The sequence below is a fragment of the Tachysurus vachellii genome, chromosome 1 (genome assembly GCF_030014155.1).
Source record: "Tachysurus vachellii isolate PV-2020 chromosome 1, HZAU_Pvac_v1, whole genome shotgun sequence".
NCBI classification, from domain to species: Eukaryota; Metazoa; Chordata; class Actinopteri; order Siluriformes; family Bagridae; genus Tachysurus; species Tachysurus vachellii.
In genome coordinates this window covers 34,681,515-34,703,590 of record NC_083460.1, presented here as the reverse complement: position 1 = coordinate 34,703,590, position 22,076 = coordinate 34,681,515, and the positions used below count along the sequence as shown (strand labels likewise).

The 22,076-nt window shown below is 37.3% G+C and overlaps 1 protein-coding gene across 1 annotated transcript in view; it reads left to right on the top strand.

The window, feature by feature from the left end:
- Positions 1–22,076, top strand: part of pcsk6 (proprotein convertase subtilisin/kexin type 6) — a 56,371-nt gene that overhangs the window by 25,509 nt on the left and 8,786 nt on the right. Inside the window, exons 10-19 of the mRNA XM_060884355.1 lie at positions 3,171–3,274; positions 3,401–3,518; positions 8,941–9,129; positions 13,283–13,422; positions 14,382–14,555; positions 15,013–15,115; positions 16,080–16,276; positions 17,136–17,223; positions 19,229–19,332; positions 21,801–21,930. Of these exons, the coding sequence (XP_060740338.1) occupies positions 3,171–3,274; positions 3,401–3,518; positions 8,941–9,129; positions 13,283–13,422; positions 14,382–14,555; positions 15,013–15,115; positions 16,080–16,276; positions 17,136–17,223; positions 19,229–19,332; positions 21,801–21,930 (1,347 nt within the window). The remainder of the gene's footprint in view (positions 1–3,170; positions 3,275–3,400; positions 3,519–8,940; positions 9,130–13,282; positions 13,423–14,381; positions 14,556–15,012; positions 15,116–16,079; positions 16,277–17,135; positions 17,224–19,228; positions 19,333–21,800; positions 21,931–22,076) is intronic.

Here is a 22,076-nt window from a genome sequence, read left to right as displayed (position 1 = left end):
GAAATTAAAAGCGCTTTTTATTCAAAAACTACAGCAAGAAAATTTTTTTAGGCAGAGCTATATTTTGACCAGTGCTATTTTAGAACTTGCCTCGGGGACGCCTTAAGTGCTCCTTGCGGGCGACCAGGTGCCTGCGGGCACCGCGTTTTGCAAAGCAGAAGGCACCTGAGTTATATTCTTAGTTAAAGTTATTTATACCAAAGCCAAATCTGATTGAAAAGAAGGTGTTAATTAATTTAAAACTGTAGTTCATTTACAGTTTATGTCACACTCATTCATCTCACAAGCGACATAAAGTGTGTTTCCAAGCCTCATTTCCTGTTCCTTACTGTTTCTGGTGATGGATTGTCCTGTTCTGATGTTGCCCTTATATTTACTGACCCATACCATGGCTATCGATTGCCTCACAAAACACACATACTTGTATCATGCCTCTAAGCACATGTTCCAATCAATATGTTTTTCATCACAGGGAACAGGGAAGTCTCCCAGACAGATGATTTTATGCTTACAGATGTTTTTTTTTTTTTTTTTGAGGGGGAACATTAAAGAAAAAAACAAAGAGCAGCTACAAACAGCAGGTATGGGAACGGCTGTTTGTAGCTGTATACAACTTCTCTTGTGGACATTCCACAACATTAAATGTGTATATATAAATAATTAACAGTGGTGCAGCATGGTGGTGCCATGGGTCCCAGCTCATAGCTTCAGAATCCCAGGTTTGATCAGGGGCTCAGGTTACTGTCTGTGTGTAGTTCCTGTGCATGTTCTACCTTTGGCCACGTGGGTTTCTTCCAGCTGCACTGGTTTCATCCCACCTCCCAAAAATGTGCTAGTAGCTGAATTGCCTAAGATATATTGCCCCAAGCTGTCAATGTGTGTGCATAATGCTCTGTGGTGGATTGGTATCTCATCCAGGGTCTATTCCCAGCTCATGCTGTTCCTGAGATGGGCCCCAGATACACCACAACATCAACCAGGATAAAGCAGTTAGTTGAAAGTGAGTGAGTGACAGATTCCTGTGATATACGAGGAATAAACCACCGTGGTCTTATTGGAAAGTAATCAGTTTATGGGTATTAATAGGGATAAAAGAGTATGCACTTATAACTGCTCATTAATTAGTAAGGTATAATGACTTTTTTCTTCTAGGTGACTCTTGAGTAATTTCTGAGCTATTTTTTCAGGTCTTTACAATTTTGTTTCAAGTGTTTGTGGAATTCCTGAAAGAAACATGTATGATATCCTTCAATATATATAATCAGTATATAATCAATATAATATCAATATAATCAGATAAGCATTTCTCATTGCTGAACAAGTTGTTTGGCTACTGCTGATCTGTAGATAAATCAATTAAAATCTGTGATTTGTTATAGATAAGTGATTATTGTTTTATTAATGTATTAATCCATTATTCATAAATGGAGCTGCTTATCAAAAAAACAAGTCCCTCCATTAAGGTTTTACTTGGTTAGTTTCTAATAGGAAAATAAGAGGCACAATTTCAATTACTTTATTTTCAAATACTTGTACATTGTTTTAAAGGCTCTTATCAGTCAGGAATTTGGAAGCGTGACATTTTTACTGTGTACAATTTTTATTCAAGCAGTGAATTTTTTTTCTTCATTGCCTTGTTTTATTAGTCCTTGGCATCAGCCCATATGAAGAATTCTGTACTGAGTCAGAATTTGTAGATCATGTCTTTCATGTGTTCAGCTATGAATTCCACTGTGGAGTTGCACAACAGCAAAGTCAAAGTCAAAGGAGTACACTCCCAAGGAGACGGGTTTTCTTTTCATACATCTCTGCATGGCTCTTGTGATTCAGCATGTAAGATATCAGTTTTAATGCGCTCTGCTGTGTGTACACCTACATGAAGTGTTACATTCTCAGATTGGCCTGAATATGAAGGAAATATATTCCTGAAGCTCTTGCAAATGTTCTTGGTATTTTTATTTATTTTTTTTATTAAAAACATTTACGGACAAGTGCTTTAAAAAACGAGTCCTTTTCCAACTGTACACACTGTAATAGTGTTTATATGTGAGGAACATTAGGTTTTAGCAATTATTGTAATTGGTAAAGGATATTGTTTTCACATGACAGTATTTCAGTTCTTGGGTAGAGTTAAATAAAAATACAGTCATTCTGGGAAATTAATGAATCACGTGGTCCTCAGTGTAGTATTACACAAAAATGTTACAATGGTGAAAGAAAATATTGTGACGTACACAACTAAAAATCAAAAACAAGAACAATTTCAGGTTGCGACAGAGCCGACATTTCAGTCCAGAATGTCGACACGGATCAATATCATTCTTATTTTTCACAATTATGCAATATTTATAAAAGGATGGGGGTGGGGGTGGTTTAACAGGGGTCTGCATGGGTCTCTGGGCAGTGAGTGAGTGTGTATGTGTGTGTGTGTGTGGGGGGGGGGGTTGTGTGTGTGTGTGTGTGTGCAATGAGATTTTAAAAAATGTTTTACATTAGTGTTTATCTACTGTGCCAAGGGTATGAGCACAAATAAAAAAGCTCGCTAAAAAGCTAGTACATTCTTAAGCTATGTTCACAAACGCAGTCATTTTATCGCTACAAGTCTGCAGTCTTTGTACTATGTAGTCACCAGTAGGTGTTCCTTATACTGGTTGCTATAGTAATAATGTTTATCAGTGGGTGGCGCAACTTACATTCCACTTGACAAAAAAAACCTTCTTGCTGCTATAATGAAACATTTGTCCATGTTTCAAGTTGCTGAATGTGAGATTGTAGCATTGTACTGTGTCTGCTGTGTCCTCCTGTGCAGTAGTATAAAGAACTTTCTGTGGTACTTAACGTTTAGTTTTTATTATCGTATTTACAGCATGGTACAAACGTCTGAGACCACTAGTGAAAATGTTGCTGTTTTGCATTTTTTTAAGGTAATAGCATAATCAGCAGTAACTGAAGTGAAAAGTGGAATCTTAGAACCTTCTTATACAAAGGAGTTGACGTCATCAATATCACATTTAAATAGTGACCTAAAAATAGTCAATATTTTCAAAATTTCCTGTATTTGTTCTAAATTGCCCACCCCTAAATAAATAAATAAATAAATTCTTTACAGTATTAAATGGAACAAGTTCCAGAATTTCAATGTGGTCTTATGAATGTACCTTATATTTCAGCCCATTAATAACATGGAGGGATGTACAACATCTCTTGGTAAAGACATCCAGACCTGTTCATCTGAAAGCCAGTGACTGGAAAACAAACGCAGCAGGACACAAGGGTAACATATTCATTATATGTAGAAACGTTTGTAGAAGTATTTCCTGTGAGATCGTTATAGCAAGTAATATGTGTAGAAATATGTAGTTACCTTTAGTAAACTTACCTCCACCTTATCTTTGTGTAGTTAGTCACCTGTATGGATTTGGGCTGGTGGATGCTGAGGCCATGGTCGTAGAGGCCAAGAAATGGCGAAGTGTTCCACCTCAGCACACATGCACCAAGATGTCAGATCGCAGAACCAGGTGAGGAGAATTCATTTCTTTTGTAAATCACATCAATACATTTTTTACAGACAGATCTTATGTTCCTGGAGCAAAGCTAAAACATTAGCAGAATATAATCATATTCTAAAATGATTTGAAACTGTAAGAGATCAGGCCCTGTGTGCTCGTACTCTCTCCTACTGTGTGCAGATGTTTTAATTATTCAGAATATAATTAATATGATTTTATGTTAACTAAGATTTAGTTTTGATTAACAGTTGTATGCAAAGGTTTAGGTCCATCTGCAGGTAACTACTTTTTAAATAATATTTTTATGCACCGTAAGTGCACTTTATTTTTTATAAACTTGTGGCAAGTGCAAAAGTGTATTATAGTTTTAATAATTGAAAGTAGTTTGCTGCAGAGGTTGTTTACTTCTTTTCACTTGTGCGTGAAATACATATTTGTAAATGATCAGCATACCTCACCGATGTATATAAACAGAGCTACATATGAGCATGATTTGGTCCACAGGCTGTAGTACTGAAGGCATTCACAACCAAGCCATTATTGAGTATAACCAAGTGTATATAGAAATGCGGAAATAGATCCCGAAGCAGAGAATTTCACTTTGTAGTCTGTCGGCTAGCAGGTCAGCTAGTTGTTTATTTTACAGTCCCATTAAAGATACTCTCGGCAAATGTTGGCTTCCTGTTTTTTTTGTTTGTTTTTTTTACGTGTTTGTCTGTAGCTGTAGTATTTTAAGGCAAAAGTTAGATTTCTGGAACTCTTCTATTTATTTGTTTGTTTGTTTGTTTGTTTCAGCTGGAAATGTAGTTCTCTCTGACCAAGGTTTCATGTTCATCATCATTGTACAGTATGAATCCTTCATGTAGCCTCAGCTGTCAATCATCAGACTTCATACACTACTGTGAAGACAAATGTGAGCATATGGTGTTTAATGGTCGGGTGTTTCCATTACTTTGTCAACCTCACGTAGACCCATTATAGGATTTGATTGAAACCCGACTGTATCATGCTACAAAATGTGAGACAATCCCAAAACTATTTGACTGCAGCACACTCAGGACAGCAATGAAGTCAAGAAAAACAGCTTGTCAGGGAACAAAGGAGTTTCCTTACAGTCATGAAACTCCTGAACCCTTCCAGTTTTCACCCCATTTTCACATTTCCCTGCATTTGCACAACATTTGTCTGATTGTTATTTTGCCAAATATCAGTGTTTTTAAAAGCATGGCAATGCCATTAGGAAGCCTTTTGCTTTGTGGACAGCTGTAAAAAGAAGAACTGGGAATTGGCCAAACAAAAGCCTGGCATACATTCAAGGGCTTTTGCCTTTTATCAAGTTAAAAAGTGAAACATTTTGTTCTGACACAGATTTTGTTTTATTCACCTAGTGGACAGATTGGGGTATGTTGTTTATGTTACAAGGGTTTTTAGCTTAGATAATGGCTATACATTCAAGTTTTGTACAAAAGAGTTCACAGACTGATGTATGAAAAAATCTCTCCAATTGATGAAAGTTTTTTAGATAACAAAAAAGAGCAGTGAATTGAACGCAGTTAAAGCATTTATTTCAGCTGCATGGATTCAAGCTCCTGCTGACTAGTCTTTTACTTGCATGATGTGCAGACTGCATGTTCCAATTCATGCTCATGTTCTTATTTAAAAAAATGTATGAATAGACATTGATGTATAGACAGAATAAGGAAACTGGTATGGAATTTGTTTATCCTTGTTTTACTGTTATTTGGTTGTGCTAGATTGTCTAGTCTGAGTAGTTCAGGGTCTGCTGATTTGAGTGAATTTTAGCACAAAAGCAATGAAGACTTTAATCAGAATGGTGTAAAAAGCATTCAATGAGAATCAGTTCTATGGGCAGAAAATTCCTTGTTGCTTGAGGTCAAATGAGAATGGCCAGAGCTGTTCGATAGGAAGGCTATAGCAACTCAAATAAAGCTCAAAATAAAAGCTCAGAATGCACAACACATTAAAACATAAGGTAATGGTCTAGAGCAGCAGAGCACATTGGGTTCTTAAGGCATCACCTGACCTTCAGCTAATCTTCATCTGTCAACAACAAGATCACTCTGATTACATTTCTATCCGTTCTGACATTCAGAGATGAGCATTAACTTTCAACTCTTGACCTGTATCTGTGTGAATTTTGTGTATTGTGCTACTAGTGTTTATTAGCTGAACATATAATATGCTTTGTTAGTTCTCCAGTTTTATTAATGAGTAAGTTACTATTACTGAGAGAAATTATATTAAGACCAGTTTTGCATCAGTGCAATCAGTTTGTAACTAGACTGTCATAGATTTGGTTTAAATGAATTTTAATCCCAACTTATTTTCTTTACTAGTGTTCAAGATGGTCTTGTTAATAAGATGTGTGATAATCAGTGCAATATCAGTGAGTTTTTAATCAGCTTAATATATTGACATGTCTAATCATCTGAGGATGGTATTATCTATAGTGTTTCGTTGCAACTGTATAACTGGCCAAAGATATTCGAGCATTCGCTTCGTTGAACAAGAATCAAACCACAACTCCAGCAGTTAGCCTGCGGTACTGAATGTAATATAAAGCATATTTGATGTTTTCTTTTTTTATTTGACCCATTTTTATACATTTGTTTAGTAGTCCGTCGGTATGCTGGTCTCCTTGCGGTTTAGGTTCTTTCTTAGTGCATTTGTCATGTTGATATGCTTGTGGATTGGTGCAATTATCAAAAAAAGAATTGTGGGCACTAATTCCTGTACTTTGACTCTGCGTCTAGGTCAATTGCTAGCAGTATCCACACTGCCTGTCAGTGGAACGTTTGAAGAAAGGAAAGAATCCTTATTTTGTTTTGTCACACTGCATTTGATCTAAACATCTAAAGAGCGTGATTTGTGAGTCTAGCCTCATTCTCTTTGCTTGTATCTTCAGGCTGATAAAATAAATCTGCCTCTCAAAATTTTAAATCTGTATCCAGTCACCAGCCACTTTAATAGGAACATCTGGTCAGCAGTTAGAGGAGACTGAATTTGCTCAACTTTTGTGTATCGGGCTTCTGATACAACTTTGCTGTTGAGACACTAATTAAAGGTTTTTTTTTTTATTTTTATTAGACATTCCAAGTTCTGTTTTTCTAAAAGACTAAACCGTAGGTTTTTGTCTAAGCCATCTGACAGGCACTATATGTACTTTACATTTAAACTCTTCAACAAAACACACACTCTTATGTTACACCCAACTGGTCTTAAAATGTTTGCAAAATCTCATTTGTTTGTAATAATTTTCAAATCAATTTGGTATTTCTGTAGAAAAAAAATGTAATCCACCTTCACATTTCAACACCTCTTTCGGCACAGCAATAAATCTGTTGCTGAGTTTACTCCATTCACCAGTATTGACTGACGATTAGGCTTTTATTTATGGTGGTCAGATGGCTAGCGAGGGGCAGTTGGACACGGACAGGAGCTCATGTCAGGTCATGCTTTGAATTTCATTAGACTAGAGCAGCCTCTTATTGATTTTCCATTGGTTTTAAACCCTGTGAAAAATCTAATAGCTTCATGCCGTAAGCAAAATGCAACAAAAGTTCACAGTTTGTTCTTCATCTTTCTACCATGCAATGTGTGTCATGCCTGGTATTTGTACATGTTATGCCAGTTTCATGTTATCAGAGTTTAATTTAGTTCTTTATACCCAGATTAATGTACAGATTTTATTACATTTATTTTTTAATCTAATTTGAAGGGGTAATAAAATAAAATGCATTTTCTATTGTTACACTTCATTCATAGGTAGTCACATTCGGTCACAATAACAATTATATTTTTATACAGAAAGACTAGAAATCAGTGAATACTAATCTTAAGACCCATATTCGAAATTAAAATATATATTTTATAATAGGAAATTGTATAAACAGTAAATTTCCATATCCCATTCAGTTCCCTTTGATATTCCATACACATTCTTTGCTGCTATCAGTCCAATATAGTTCCTGGGTCATATCAGAGCTATCGCTAATTCTATATCAATTGAACTGTTTTTAGAGAGGTCCTATTAATGTGATTAATATAAATTGCAGGAAAATTTTCTTCCAAATGGAAAAGTGAAAGGCAAACATGCCAAAAATAAGCTCCTTACATTACCTATTAAACTAAGCCTTTTGTGCGATCTGACTGAGGAAGCTAAAATATTTTGCATAACATTTGTAAAATATTTAAAAATAATCTGATTATGACCCTTTGCTGTTTGGTTGATTGCTAGTTTTTCTTTGTCTTCGCACCGGTATATCTGATAGAGTAAAGTGACTAGTGTCTGTTTTAACAGACGATTAGTACTGTTACTGAATTGTGTGTTGAATAAGCATCCAAGATTTAATTGACTCACTTTGCTTCCATCTGTCCCCTGCTGTTTCTCATCTCAGTCATAAAAGTGTTATTCTGGTCTGTGATGTAAATCCATTGAAATGACGAAGCACACAGAGAACAACAGTTTAGATTCAAATTGATCCCAAACTGACCAAAAAAAAAAGATACAGTAAGTGCAACTGGAACTTAATGAGCCATGCAACACAACCAAGTAGAGATGAAAATGATGATTTATGTTTCTAGGGTTTTTTCTCTACTTTTCTGCTATAAAAAGCTCAGAGTTAGATGTGCTCCTTGTTCTGTTTGTTCTTTCTTTGCTGAACTTTGACTTTATTTAGTACAAGAAAGTTTTCTCCTTTTAATGTTCTAGTGTTTTTTTTTGTTTTTGTTATTTTTATCTAAATGTTCATTTTAACGGTACAATCTGTGCTTCAGTCATTAGAAAGGAATAGATATGGACATTATAAATATACCATCAGCATACCATATACACAGAATAAGAATCTGATATGTAATACAGGAAGTGCAATTACGTGTAGTATTACTGTATGTCCATTAATCTCTTTTAGTGCAGTTGTTGACGGAAACAACAGCAGCTTGTGAGCCATAGATTTTGGTGGGGAAGGACAACATTAACTTTTAGACATACCTTTGTTTAACTGGGTTTGATAAAGTAAATTTTTTGTATTATATGTGAGATGAACATGTAGTGCTAATATAATTGCTCAGTCGTGGCCGGCCCGAGACTCAAACCCACAACCTTAGGGTTAGGAGTCAGACTCTCTAACCATTAGGCCACGACTTCCCGGAAATAAATGATTGGGCTCTGGATGAGCTGCCTCTGGTTGTAGAGCTAGGAAGGTGCATATAACATAAATAACCCATTTTAAAAAAATTATTTGAGTTTGGCAATTCACATTACAGAAAACATAGGAGTATGTTTTGATATGTGTATGTAAAGTAAAAGTAAAGTTTTGTAGTTGTAATTGTATACGAAACAGAAAAAAAAAGAGTACACAAAAACATTAAGGTTACTGCTCATTTCAGGAGCTCCTCTAACCCACTGCAGGTACATCCGGCCAGAACAGAAGCTAAACATCACCATGAGTAGCACAGGCTGCAGCGGACAACCAGATCAGTACGTAGCCTTCCTGGAGCATGTAGTGGTACGCGTGCTGATCGTTCACCCGCGTAGGGGAGACCTGGAGATCAGCCTTGTCTCTCCATCAGGAACACGCTCTCAGCTTCTGGCCAAAAGGTTAGTACATTAGTCCTACATACGCATGTTAACCAGAGTTATAGTTAAGTTACAGCATTAACGTGTGTGGTAGTGTTTGAAAACCTGTTAGAGATCACTGCAGCTAAATTCTGGAAACAAGCAACAATTATGAAAACATTTAGTCTTTCTAAAGCTGCTTTAAAAGCTTTTTATAGTGTAGTGAGCTTTTCGCACAGTTTGAAAAAGTTGCCATTGCAAAATGGACATTTGCCTAATCAATTCAGTTTTCGATGAATTGAACCTTATCACATTTTTACATACACCAGTTGTAAAAATGTCCATCGTCATCAAACAGAGAACGACACGTCCACACTTTTTACAGACATACTGTTTCAGACAAAGTTTCAAAGGTTTTCGTGACCTGATAAAAAGACATTCATCTTCACTACTGAGTGATGAACAGATTTTTCAATGCTAGAGCTTTCAGAAGGGAAGCATTGTTGGATAAGGAAATTTTACAGAAGCAAAGGTAGTTGAAAATATCCAAATTTGACAATGTAAAGGGTTTTCCCACACTGCCACACTTGTACAGTCTTTGAGGCATTCAATCATGTACAAATCCGGATGCCGTTTCCAATGAGTTCAATGCTTTTTTTCCTACCAAATCCAGAGCTGTGAAATAATGTACTAAAGTAAATAAAGTACTAAATTATTACATAGCAACTTTAAATCTTGTAGGTTCAAATAAGCTTATACTTTTATACTTTTATGCTTATACTTTTATAGCTTATACTATACTTTTGTGTGTTATTGTTCTGGCTTTGACTCCCTCACTCTCTTACTGTGTCCGACGTTGAAATCTTTGTCTCTTAGTTCCAGAGATTCAGAATGTCTCCAGAGGCATAAAGAGTACGATGTTGATCCTGTCAGATGTAACTCATTTACATGATTTTCAGCTTCCCTTCTCTTCTTGTGGTGCTCTCTGGCATCATCTCTTGGCTGGGCGTTCACATAACTGTCACTGGTTACAATTATGAACTTTGAGGGACACTGGTATTCTGGCATCAGGGCTAAAACACACACTCCTTTATTATGTGTCACTCACATAACTATTTTGATGCTGTTTTAAAAAAGAGCTTTTAGCTTAAGTACGCCAGAGCCTACATTGCAATTCAACTGTTTTTTTAAGCAATGAAAAACACTGCTGTGACCTTGTCCTTCCTCTGATGATAATGACAAGTCAGCTTCAAAAGGCTGCAACAGTATCCCGCTGTCCTGATAGGTCCTTGCTGAGTTTTTTGTTGTGACACTTCCTCTTATTATTTACTGCACAGGACCACAGAGACCTGTCAGATTCCTCCTTTGTGCAGTTATCTCCCCCAAAGAGCTCTCTTTAGCTGTAACAAATGTGGCAAGAGATGACAAGCTAATGGTTCTCCCTAAGAATCATGTGTATTTATTAGTGATTACACGTTTGGCCGCTCTCTCGCTACAGGGTATAACGCGATGATTCTATATACAGCCCAGAGCATTTTTTCATGTGACACTTGATTTGCACTGTGTTCTTTGCCCTCCAGAATTATTGGCACCTTGGTCAAAATAAACAAAACAAACAAATAAAACGTTATTAATAAAACATTTCTGCTCTTAAAATAAGACAAATTAATCTTTTTACTAATGATTCTCTTAGGACTATTTTCTCTCATTATATATAACACATTTTTTAAATGTTTCCATAAATTTCAGAGTTCCTTAGTATATGGTTTGTTCCCTTTTTGCTTTAATGACAGTGTGTACTTGAGCTGGTTTAGATCCACAAGTAATGATCGGCTTTAGCTCAAATCCAAAAGACTGCTGTCTGAACACATGCTTCAAAATAAGAGTGTTACCGTGAGGGAAATCTGACCTTTAGTAAAAAGCAGTACACATGGTCACTATCACAAAATTGTTCCATAGCACTAAAGAATATTTTAAACGAATGCTGCTGTCTTTAACCATGTAAAAGCCTGTTGTCGTTCATCACTATAGAGTGATGAGTGATACTACTTTTAAATGCGTAATTGTTGGCACATAATTAAAATAGTCTCACTTGGAAATTTAGCTGGAATTGGAGCTATAAGCACAATTTTCCCCTGACACAGATAGGATGGTGAAGGTCTATGAGGGTAAAAAGTTCTCAAAGATCCCAGTTATAGAATTACACCATTTATTTCATTCCTGTGGGTGTTAGGCTTCTAAATCAACTGTTAAACAGCACTTCACAAGCAAGCTGTTGATGCGTTGCGGGAAGCCGTTCCTGAAAGCTGTTCTCACCAAATGCAGTGCCTGAACGTCACCACGTGTCTTTAGAGCTACAATCAGCAGGGTTGGATGAGACATAATCAGCATGTTTGGAGGCATTATAAGACCATATACAAGCAAAAGCAGCCGATACCTAGCATCATTATTTCACTAAGGATATTTCAGATCAAAAACTGGTTGCTTCTGCCAGGAGTTTCTGAGCTTTACACAAGATGATAAGCCAGACATACTTCCAAAACAGCACAGAAACAATTAAAGAAACACAAAATCTCTGTTTTTTAGATGGGAACTCTACTGAACTCATGTAGTGTAGAGAGAACAGGGCACAGGTTTGTCCACATGCACAAACATGAAAACTCTCACTCACTCACTCACTCATTTTCTACCGCTTATCCGAACATGAAAACTGATCAAGCTTTAAATGTTCAGCATGGAGGAGTGGACCCAGATCATCTACAAGCATTTACAGTCTAGCTGAAAAGCAGTGTTTTGTAGAGGAAAATGCAAGTACTTCCTTACACATAATAATAAATCACAGTAACAAAATAGAAATTAAAGTATATTAAAATAATTATACAATGTCCATGTAGCTCATATCACTTATTGTGTCACAGTGACCTGTAGAGAAAGCGTATTCCTTAATAGCGTGTGTGTGTGTGTGTGTGTGTGTGTGTGTGTGTGTGTGTGTGTGTGTGTGTGTGTGAGCTGAGAATACAAAGCCAAAATGAGAGAGATTTGTGTGAACAGCTCATTTGTGCACAGTCTGGAGAGCCAGTTTTAGAAACTGTAGGCCTTTTTCAAACTACTAATTAGCCCCAGTGTAAAACCAGGCATGGTTTTCTTTGATCTAAGTTCACTTCAACCCCAGACACACCACAAGTCTTTGAATTTCATCTGCAATATGTTTTGTCCGGAAGTTTGTTTAGGATCTAGCATGCTGAACAGATGCATAGGGTGAGAACTAATGATTTGTACATATTAGTAAAGCACATTAGTGTTCGTTTTACACAGCAGTGTGATTGTCTGAGTACAAAATGGGTTATTTCCCTGCTCACTAAATGGAGCTTGCCAGAAACAAGTTACTTTTGTTCTAAGTGTTTTCAACTCTTTTTTCCGAGAGCGATTCTGTGAATGCTTCAATCAAAAATGCTGATGTGCTAACAATGCAGGAAAGCTAAGCAAAGCAGCTCTATTGTTCTATTGAGCTCTATTGTATGTTTTGATGTACTTTGTGAAGCGGAAGGGCAAACATTGTGAGAAATACTTTATATCATTACACTGTAGAGAAACATCCCTCTGCATGAGAGAGTTGCTAAGTAGAATAAAGTGAATGTAAAAACATATAGATGTCAATACACACACTCAGCTCAGGTTATGTGGGCAGTAGCAACAGTTTTCCTGCCTGTCATGGAAGGATGATCAAGAAATCTCAAACAGGAACATATGATATCATTTACAGCTGAACCACCCTAGCCTACACGCAGTCTGCCTTCTGTCTGCTCATTCTTTGTGTCATTCTGTTAATTATATTGTTTCTGGCATGTGCAGATACACACGTGCAGTGAATTTTGGAAAAACAATTCATGATGCTGAAAGAATGAATCAAATTGTCATCGTGTGCTTAAGCAGTTAATCTGGCACTTAATTCACAGTGACATAGTTAGCCTCAGCTCTTCTGAACAGAGCACAGAACCTTATCAAAGCTAAATTTTGTAGTGGTTGTAATATGCACAATAATAGAATGCATTAATGGTCTTGATGCATATATCTATGATTATTAGTCCACGGAGCAGCTTCCAGCAAAGAAAAACATAAAATTACATTGTTTTTCCTTCATTAAGCGTTTTTTTTTTCTATTTTCGGATTTCTCTCCTCGTTGGCTGCATCACAGGTTGTTTGATAACTCTAATGAGGGCTTCAGGAACTGGGAGTTCATGACCGTGCACTGCTGGGGCGAGAGGGCAGAAGGCACATGGACCCTGGAGATATCCGACTCACCCTCGCAGCTCCGCAGCAACCGTGAAGTTCTAGGTAAGGACTATAAAGATTAGAGCTCTATCCTGGGTGCTGAGAGACTGCTGAGGTATGTCTGTGTTTCTGGACCTCTCCAAATCTCTTCATTTAACCAGTACTATGGTAGAAGAGTGACTCTTACGCCATGTCTAAGTGCTTTTCATGTCAAAGTCTTTTAGTGTCTGTGATACACTGATTTCAAAACATTGAGATCAAGTAATAACAACAAGAATCTCTGAAGGGTTTGTGCAGATTCACAAACCATTAAACTATTGCTTTAAACTCTTCGATATTTAGAAGCTCCATGACACCATGGAAGCTCTTTAGTTCCATTTCACAGTATGAGCTCTCATCTAGTGTTGATTGGCCTATGTGGAATATGCCCTGATACAGTGCCCTTGCCTTCTTCCAGGTATATGGTGAATGTTTGTAAATTGCGTTTATCCAATGAAGAATAAGATCTGGCATTTTACAAATAATTTTAACAGTAACAGCAATTAGAAGGTAATAGAAACAGTAACTATATATAGGTTTTACAGTTGCCACCAAAACCTCACTGTAAAACCCTGTATACACGTGCAATCAAGTTTTACTATAGTAACCTGTGGCCTCTAATAGGAACTACAGATTACTCCTCTTCAGGGTTGGCAGGTTTATCACTGTATCCACCTTGGCTCGAAAAGCACATGAGAATTTAAGTTATATTTGTTCCTAGTCTGTTCCCTTTATCTATCAGTTGAGGTGCATTACTTAAGTTAATGTCATCTATGTGTCTGATGATCAAATTTCATATATTGACCCATCACAATAATGAAATGGCAGTGGATCAAAGAAATCGTGACAAGGCAGAAATTGCCCACAGGGTGTAGTTTGGGCACTGTCCTATATCATGACTATCCTGTTTCTTTCTTTTTTTCTACTGAACTCCCTCCTCCTTGATATGTCTTTATCTCTGTCTCCCTTGGTGGTTCTCTTAGGTAAGCTAAAGGAGTGGACTCTGATACTCTATGGCACATCTGAGCACCCCTATCAGTCTCACAGTTCTCAACACTCTCGTGTTCGGGTGCTGGAGATTCCCAGTGTTAAGAATCCAGAGCCTTCATCCAGCACAGCCATCCAACATGAAGAGGAGGAAGAGGAGGAGTACACTGGTACAAATAATGTTCCTTGTGATTAAAACTCTCCGCTACACTTCATAACGATGGTAGAAACTCTCAGAAATTAGTTATGAATCATATCATATTAGCCTTAATCCAATCTCTTTTAGATATTTTGTTTATTTAAATGATCTCTTTTTTTCCCAGTTAATTATAAAACAAATCCTATGAGAACATTATTTTTAGCTGCACATGCAAGTTGACATGTTTAAGGACGAGATGCTGCTTACAACAGTGAATATGTTTACATGTAATCTACGCATTTCTAAAGTGTTAGATTTTGGTGTTTTTAAAGCCAGTGATTTTACACAGCCACAGGGGATGTCAGATTGCAACATCAAGCCTATATAGATGCTACCCCAAGCAACACATCAACAGAGCTGAATCTAAATTTGGTCAAAATCTATTAACTTTCTACTGCTAATGGACAAGTTCTGTTCTGTGCTTTCAGGGCCATGCCATCATGAGTGTGGTGATCAGGGTTGTGATGGCCCAGATGCTGACCACTGCCTAAACTGCATCCACTTCAGCCTTGGCAGCCTGAAGACCGGGAGGTAAATCATATATAATGACTTTATTTGAGTGATGACTAACTCACTTTGACCATGAGTTTTGTAAAATTTGTCCTTTCATTCAGATTTTATGATTTCATTCAGACTTTCTTTTCCTTAAAGTGTATTAAAAAATTGGCCACCTATTTAGCAAACTATGTATAACCAAAATACTCAATTGTTATAGCTCTATTAATTAAGCATTTTCATCTCAGGCACATAGTTAGCGTTAGACTTATGTTACACTTCATATTTAAAAGTCGATTCACACGTTTGTCTTTGTTTTTTTCTCATTTTAGACCTACATCTCTTCACAGAATTACTATTGACTTCTTAAGCAACTTGTTAAAAAAAATGCTTTTTAAACAGCTTAATGGACTTCCTTGGCAGTCATGATTTAAGACCACAAAGGGAGAATTTATTGAGCAGAGAAGCCATTATTTGTTTTTCATCAGACAACCTTGCCTTTTCAGCTTTAATATGCATTCACTGATCTCCCAGTACTTTCCATTTCTTTTGTGTGACTTATATAGTGCGAGGTTGGTTCAGATATTCTTCTTCTTCTTCTTCTTCTTCACCTATTTTCTTACGCAAATATCGATTCAGCCAGTTATGTAGCAGCAGTGCTTACAATTACAGTACGCTTCAGTTAATATTCACATCAAACACTAGAATGGGGAGATCAGTGGTTTTTAAATACTTAATCCACCCCATTTGGCACCAACAATCGTTCTACAGGCGTTACGAAGATCCACTGAGATTTTTCCCATTCTGATGCTTGATATAAACATGGATTGAAAATATTTTATATGCATGATATTATGCATCTGCTGCAACATGCCTGATTGTACTCATTGTAGAATTACATGATTGAGCAGGCGTTCCTAATAAAGTGGATGATGAATGTGTATTGTAGGATTATTTTGCTTCATATTTTGTAAACAAAATACTTCTCTCCTTTCTGAAGGAGGTGTGTTAGCCACTGTCCCTTGGGTTATTTTGAGGACAGTGAGGCGCGAAGGTGCAGGCGTTGTCACCGAGGCTGTGAGAAGTGTGTGGGCCGAGGTTCAAACGAGTGCCGCTCCTGCCGGAGAGGATTATACTTCTACACTGAGGAGAGCTTGTGTGTAGAGAACTGCCCCACTGGATACTTCAATGATGAGGGTGAGGGAAGGGCTTCTCCACTGTACCAGTATTTCACAGTTTTTTTCTGATTCTTGTGACATTAATCTTTGTTTTGAAGAGAGGAATGATAACAGGAACATTGTATCAGGTAAGCACAGCATGTCCTCATTAAGTCAGTAGGGTAAGCTGCAAGATTTCCAGGATTTCTCCTCGAAAATGCAACTCCAAGAAGAGTTTGTAACACTGGCACACAGATTTAGGCCCCAAGACTGATATTTATTATCTGATTCTTAATCCATCAAATGCTGCTGCAACGATTGCACACCATCTGTGTCAAATTGAGCTGAACTGAACTGGCTCAGGATATTGAGCGAATACTGTAAGCACTTCACACACTTGCAAACAGATACCAAACCACCCCCACCCCCATACACACAACAGACAGACACCTAGAGACTTCTGGATTGTCTTGTGCCATTTTGATTACACAGTTTTGCTGGAGGTGTCCTTGATGTCACTACAAATCATTGTGTTGACTGGACATCTTGGCACTCATGAGCTCTGATACAAAGAGACATAGAAAAGCCTGACTTGCATTAACAGTGTTTGGACATGTCAGCCTCATCTGTTACGCTCACAGACACTCTCACACACACATAGACACATACAACAGGCAGATGCTGCTGGAGTGGGTTTTCAGAGGTTGCTTGAATAGATTTAATTTGCACTTCTGGTAAAATATATTGCATCCAGATTCCCATGTGTTTAATCTACAGTGTTATTGCAAATATGCGCTGAATTTCCACATCCATTTCCCCCCTTCTGTGTCTCACTTTCCCTTTGTCTCACTTTGTGTGTTTTTTCTCGTACTTTCTGACGGTCCTGTTCCATCGGCCAGTTCAGAGACATTGTCTGAAGTGCCATGAGAACTGTATGATGTGCCTGCAGGATTCTGACAGATGTACCGCATGCATAACAGGCTATAGGTAAGACAAATCGAGGAAAAACACTTGAAAACATGACTTAAGTTTCATTATTCAGTAGTAGTAGTAGTAGTAGCCTTTATTGTCACTGGTCACAGGTACCAGCGAAATTAGCCATCAACCTGCCCATACATACAATACATACAATACAAGGGGAGGACAGGACAGGAAGACAGGGGATTGAAAAGAAATACAGCATAACATGAGGGAAGGGAGGAGAAAAAAACAACAACCCCCAGACTATGCTCCGGTGGGGAGTACAGTGTGGGAACAGGAAAAAAACACCTCAGCAACATAAGCACATAAACAGTACGCCATAAACACATGACTTGCAACAGGGGAGGGGAGTGGGGGGGTGGGGGTAATCCAGCACAGGCAAGCAGCCATAATTCAGCTATTGGCGATGTCTTAAAACTTCTTTTAAATGTGTACTTTTACCAGAAAGTCTGCTTGTTGTCATACATATGCAAATGAGACCAAGCTACAGTGATCTGGGCCCAGCACAGTCTCTGGAATTCCCAGCATAATTCTGACTTGGATTAGTGGTTAAAGTTTTATTTGAACTAGCGCTCTGTTTATGGGTCATTTTTCATCCTTCTTCTCAGCTGTGGGTAGTGACTGAAAACCTCGCGGGAAAACCGTGGCTCCTCTGAAATGAGTTGAGGTGTTTTGGGCAAGTTGTTTGCAGATCAGCTCCAACTAGAGATGCATCGGGCAAAAATACCCTGGGGCAGACCCAGGACCCAGTGGAGAGATTTTATCTCACAGCTGGCTTGTGAACATACAGTATGGGGATCTGTGGCTGGGGATAAAGTCTGGATGAATAAAGTCTGCTACCACCACAACCCCAAACAATAAAAGGAAGAAAATGAATTACTACATGAAATACTAAATGAAACAACTAACTACTAAAACTACTTTAGAATAACGTTCAAAATCTTATTTTGGAAAAATGTTATATAATGCTGTTATAGTTATTGTAGAATAATAATCCATTGCTCATTGGAAACTGTTTCTATTTTTCCTGTTCTGTTTTTTATTTTTTTATTTTTTACAATTATTTTCTGTTTTGGCAGAGGTTGTTATAAATTTATGGGTCAAGTCACTTTGTATTATTAATGTTATTACTCATATGTCTGACATTAATCAACTTTGGTTACAGTCTATGCATACTGTTTCTTTAAACGCATACATATTTACAAAAATTGTCAGTATATAACTTGAGCCAGACTCTACATGTCCTTGTTTTTTGTGAGAGCTTTTTTCATACTTGTATTGTATTTTTTAAGTCTTTCATTCAAGGGATTATGTGAATTAAATAGGCTTTTTGGGGTCAAAGATTGCAGCCATTTGGTTTGAGTGATTTATATTTTGATCAGATCTCTGATCAGATCTCTGTGGATCTCTGAGTACAGCTGGAGAAAAGGAAATTTAAAAATTCCAGTCTAAGCATGAATAGGTTACATTGAGGTAAAGAGCGGTCTGTGTTAGTTTACTGTCTAGGGTACATCTGGTCATCTTTATACAGTATGTGCTGTCTGTTCTGCGGTTTACTTCCTGCAGCTTTATACTTATAAAGAAATCCTTTCTTTATTCCCCTTATTCAGAGCAAATCTTCACATGCCTCAAGTCATGAGCTGACGGGGACCCTATAGCACTTTATCTGCCTCGTTCAAAAGTTCTAGTTTGTACCATTGAAGTAGTTTGTGGAAGCTTTTGGAACTCTTTGAGCTTTAGATCCAAGGCTCTTCATGCTGAGTTCCAGAGAATGAGAAGAACATGAAAGCATGTTTAGCTTCTCATTTTCAACCACTAACCCCTATAACCTTGGCTCCCAATGAGAACGCTGCAAACTTTGTGCTAAAGCTCAAACCACTCAAAGAGCAGCAGGCAATGGACAATGAGATCGAAAACAGTGACAGCCCAAATTAAAAGACATCATCTCTCTGTCTTCTGTATTATATATTGACTTGTTCTTGTTGCTCTTTCTCCTCTGTGCTTCTTGTAGTTTAGCAGGAATGACCTGTGTCCCTGAGTGCACAAATGGAACCTTCTTTAACTTGGAGGAGATGAAGTGCAGCCCCTGCCATGTCTCCTGCTCCACCTGCACAGGTCCTCTTCTTTTCTGGTGTACTTTTTCTATTTATGGCTAAGCAATATGTAAATAATAACAATGATAACACAGATCAGACTGGGCTGGTATGTATGTGTATATATATATATATGGACATATATATCTTTGGAGGCATTATAAGACCGATATATATATACTGTGTGTGTGTGTGTGTGTGTGTGTGTGTGTGTATATGCTTAGATATTATTTTGTGTAACCAAATGGTCTGGAAGGTGTTATTCAACTTATTCCACAGTGCTTTGTTAATGATTATAATATTTTATTTATTAACATGTTGTGCAATTTAATAGCAATAGTTAAGATTTAATCCTGTGACAAGTTAGTTCCTGTTATCATGTGTTATAAACAGGGTCGTTCTAAAATAGCTCCACCAGCATCTCCTTCTCTCACGTTGTCATTTTCTCTCTTTCTCTCTAAACCCTCAGCTTGTTATTGTACAATGAAACAAGAAAGACTTTCCCATGATGGAAACTTTATAAAGCACTATAACTGCTACAAATGGCTGGACTCCTTTTATAAATCTTAACTAAATGTTTCCTAACAAACCCAATATCATATCAAGGATTACATATTTTTCATTGTTAAATAAGAAACTTTAAAAATCCAGTTTTTATTAGTCTTATATTATGTGGCGTGCGTGCCATACAGGTCACTGTGTATAAGGTGTTACCATAGAAACTATAAATACTGTTCAAGACTTGCTGGTATATAAAATTAATAAACAACATCTTGAGAAATCCACAATGATGTGATAGAAAGCAATATAAATCACTGGAAAACAAAGTCTCAGTACAATACAATTTCTGAGAGTCTGTGCTATTGTCATTTAAAAATAAATTATTTAAAGTAATTAAATGCTTTTAAATAATTTATTTTTGTAGACATTCGAGTGTTTTAAATTGCTAGCATGCATTTAGATATGTATAGTCAAGACTTTTCACACATACCTCATTTATACATGATTTTCATGACTCTTTGTATCTGGGTTGTGTCCTGATAAGATTTTAACCAGATCCAGTGTTTTGCACATATACTGTAAGTGATAGTTTGGCGAGCCGCCCAGGAAAAAATGGATGAAGTATATTGTCTCATTAATAAAAGTGCACAATTCATTTTGAGAATCTGGTGGTGACTTGAAAGCCCTCAGGGTCAGAGAAAGAGTAATTAATGTGTGATGTGATTTTGATTACTAGTCAGTAAATTCCAGCTGAGAAGCTAACAGTGTACTCATTTTTTCACATCACACTGTGTTCCATCGAATTGCCCAACAGGTATGTGGACGTTGTCTTGTGCATGCTTTATGGTGCTGATGGAATTTCTAAATGTTTGTTCATCTGTAATGAACAGGCATCTGCAGTAATGTGCATTATATTAAGCATAGTAATTGGGCTAGAATTTGGCTGCAGAGCATAAGCTGAACAGCCTGCCTGTGTTAAATTCTTTTACACCGAACCTAAAGATTTAGAGGGCAAGAAACATTTTCACAAAATATGTTATCTACATCTGCTAAACACTGCCCTGCATGGAGAATAGCAGCAGTCTTTTTCTGCAGACATTCAGATTAGCTAACTTGTTAGTGAGCTTGTTAGTAAAACGTGCCTTGCCTTGCCTTTGTTGCATGGCAACTGAGCTTTCTTTATTTGGCTAGGAGATGTGGTGGAGAGTCGATTTAGAATAAATCACATTTATATAAAGAAATGTTTTAATGAAAATTTGCCACATAATGAATAGATACGGATGCTGTGACTTGAGGTTCTACGGAATAGACTGGACTATATTAGAAAAGAAAGAGATGTTAACATTAAACATTACATCTACTTAAATTAATACTCATTGTCCTTGCAGTAAAAGTCATTGCGAAATGATGCTCTCAACTAAAGAGCATTAATTATATTTGCCCGTGACACAGACATCAGTTTAAATCATTACGTTCTCCTGGGGATGTGAGACAGACAGGCATGAGGAATTTTGCCTTCTGAGTGCACATAGATGGTGTGATTGACCTGCAGCAGTAAGGGGAATATATTGCAATAGATTAAACCAGCTCGCTGGTATTTGTGTGTCTGTGTGTGTATATATGTGTGTATCCCCTTGAGATGATGATCTGACTGTACAGCTTAATTAGTTCAGTCAAAGCTCTTTCTCACACCACTGGCTAGAAGTGCGCAGTGTGTTGTTTTATATTAGATGTGTGTGTGACTGTGAAATTTGGAAAGAGGTTTTACTCTTGTGATTAAATGGCTTGATGACTTCTTTATGGCTTCTTACTGAGCAATAACGCGACTATCTAATTTAGCCCTAAGCTTTAAAATGAATCCGAAACTACGTCTCAGTATGATGTTCTCCATAATATTTTCACTGGAGACATAATAAAGAAATAAAGGCTCAGGAGATCAGTGTTGGTATCATAATGTTATTGATATCTCCTTTGTGTTCTTCTACATAGGGCCTGGTATGGAGGAATGTCTCCACTGCTCTCGTGACTTCCTGCAGGAGGAGTGGCGGTGCGTGCGGAAATGCAGCCCTGGGCACTACGAGGGTGAAAGCATAGGATTTCCACAGAGGATGTGCCGCAAGTCAGTATTTATGTTTTAAGCTATAAGAGTTTATAATTTGTGTTCTAATTGTAGCCTAACATCAGGACTAAAACTCCTAGTTAGGATTCTGTTCAGATAACAGAAACACTCATTAGTGCTATTTGATTTCAGTCAAGGCACTTTTT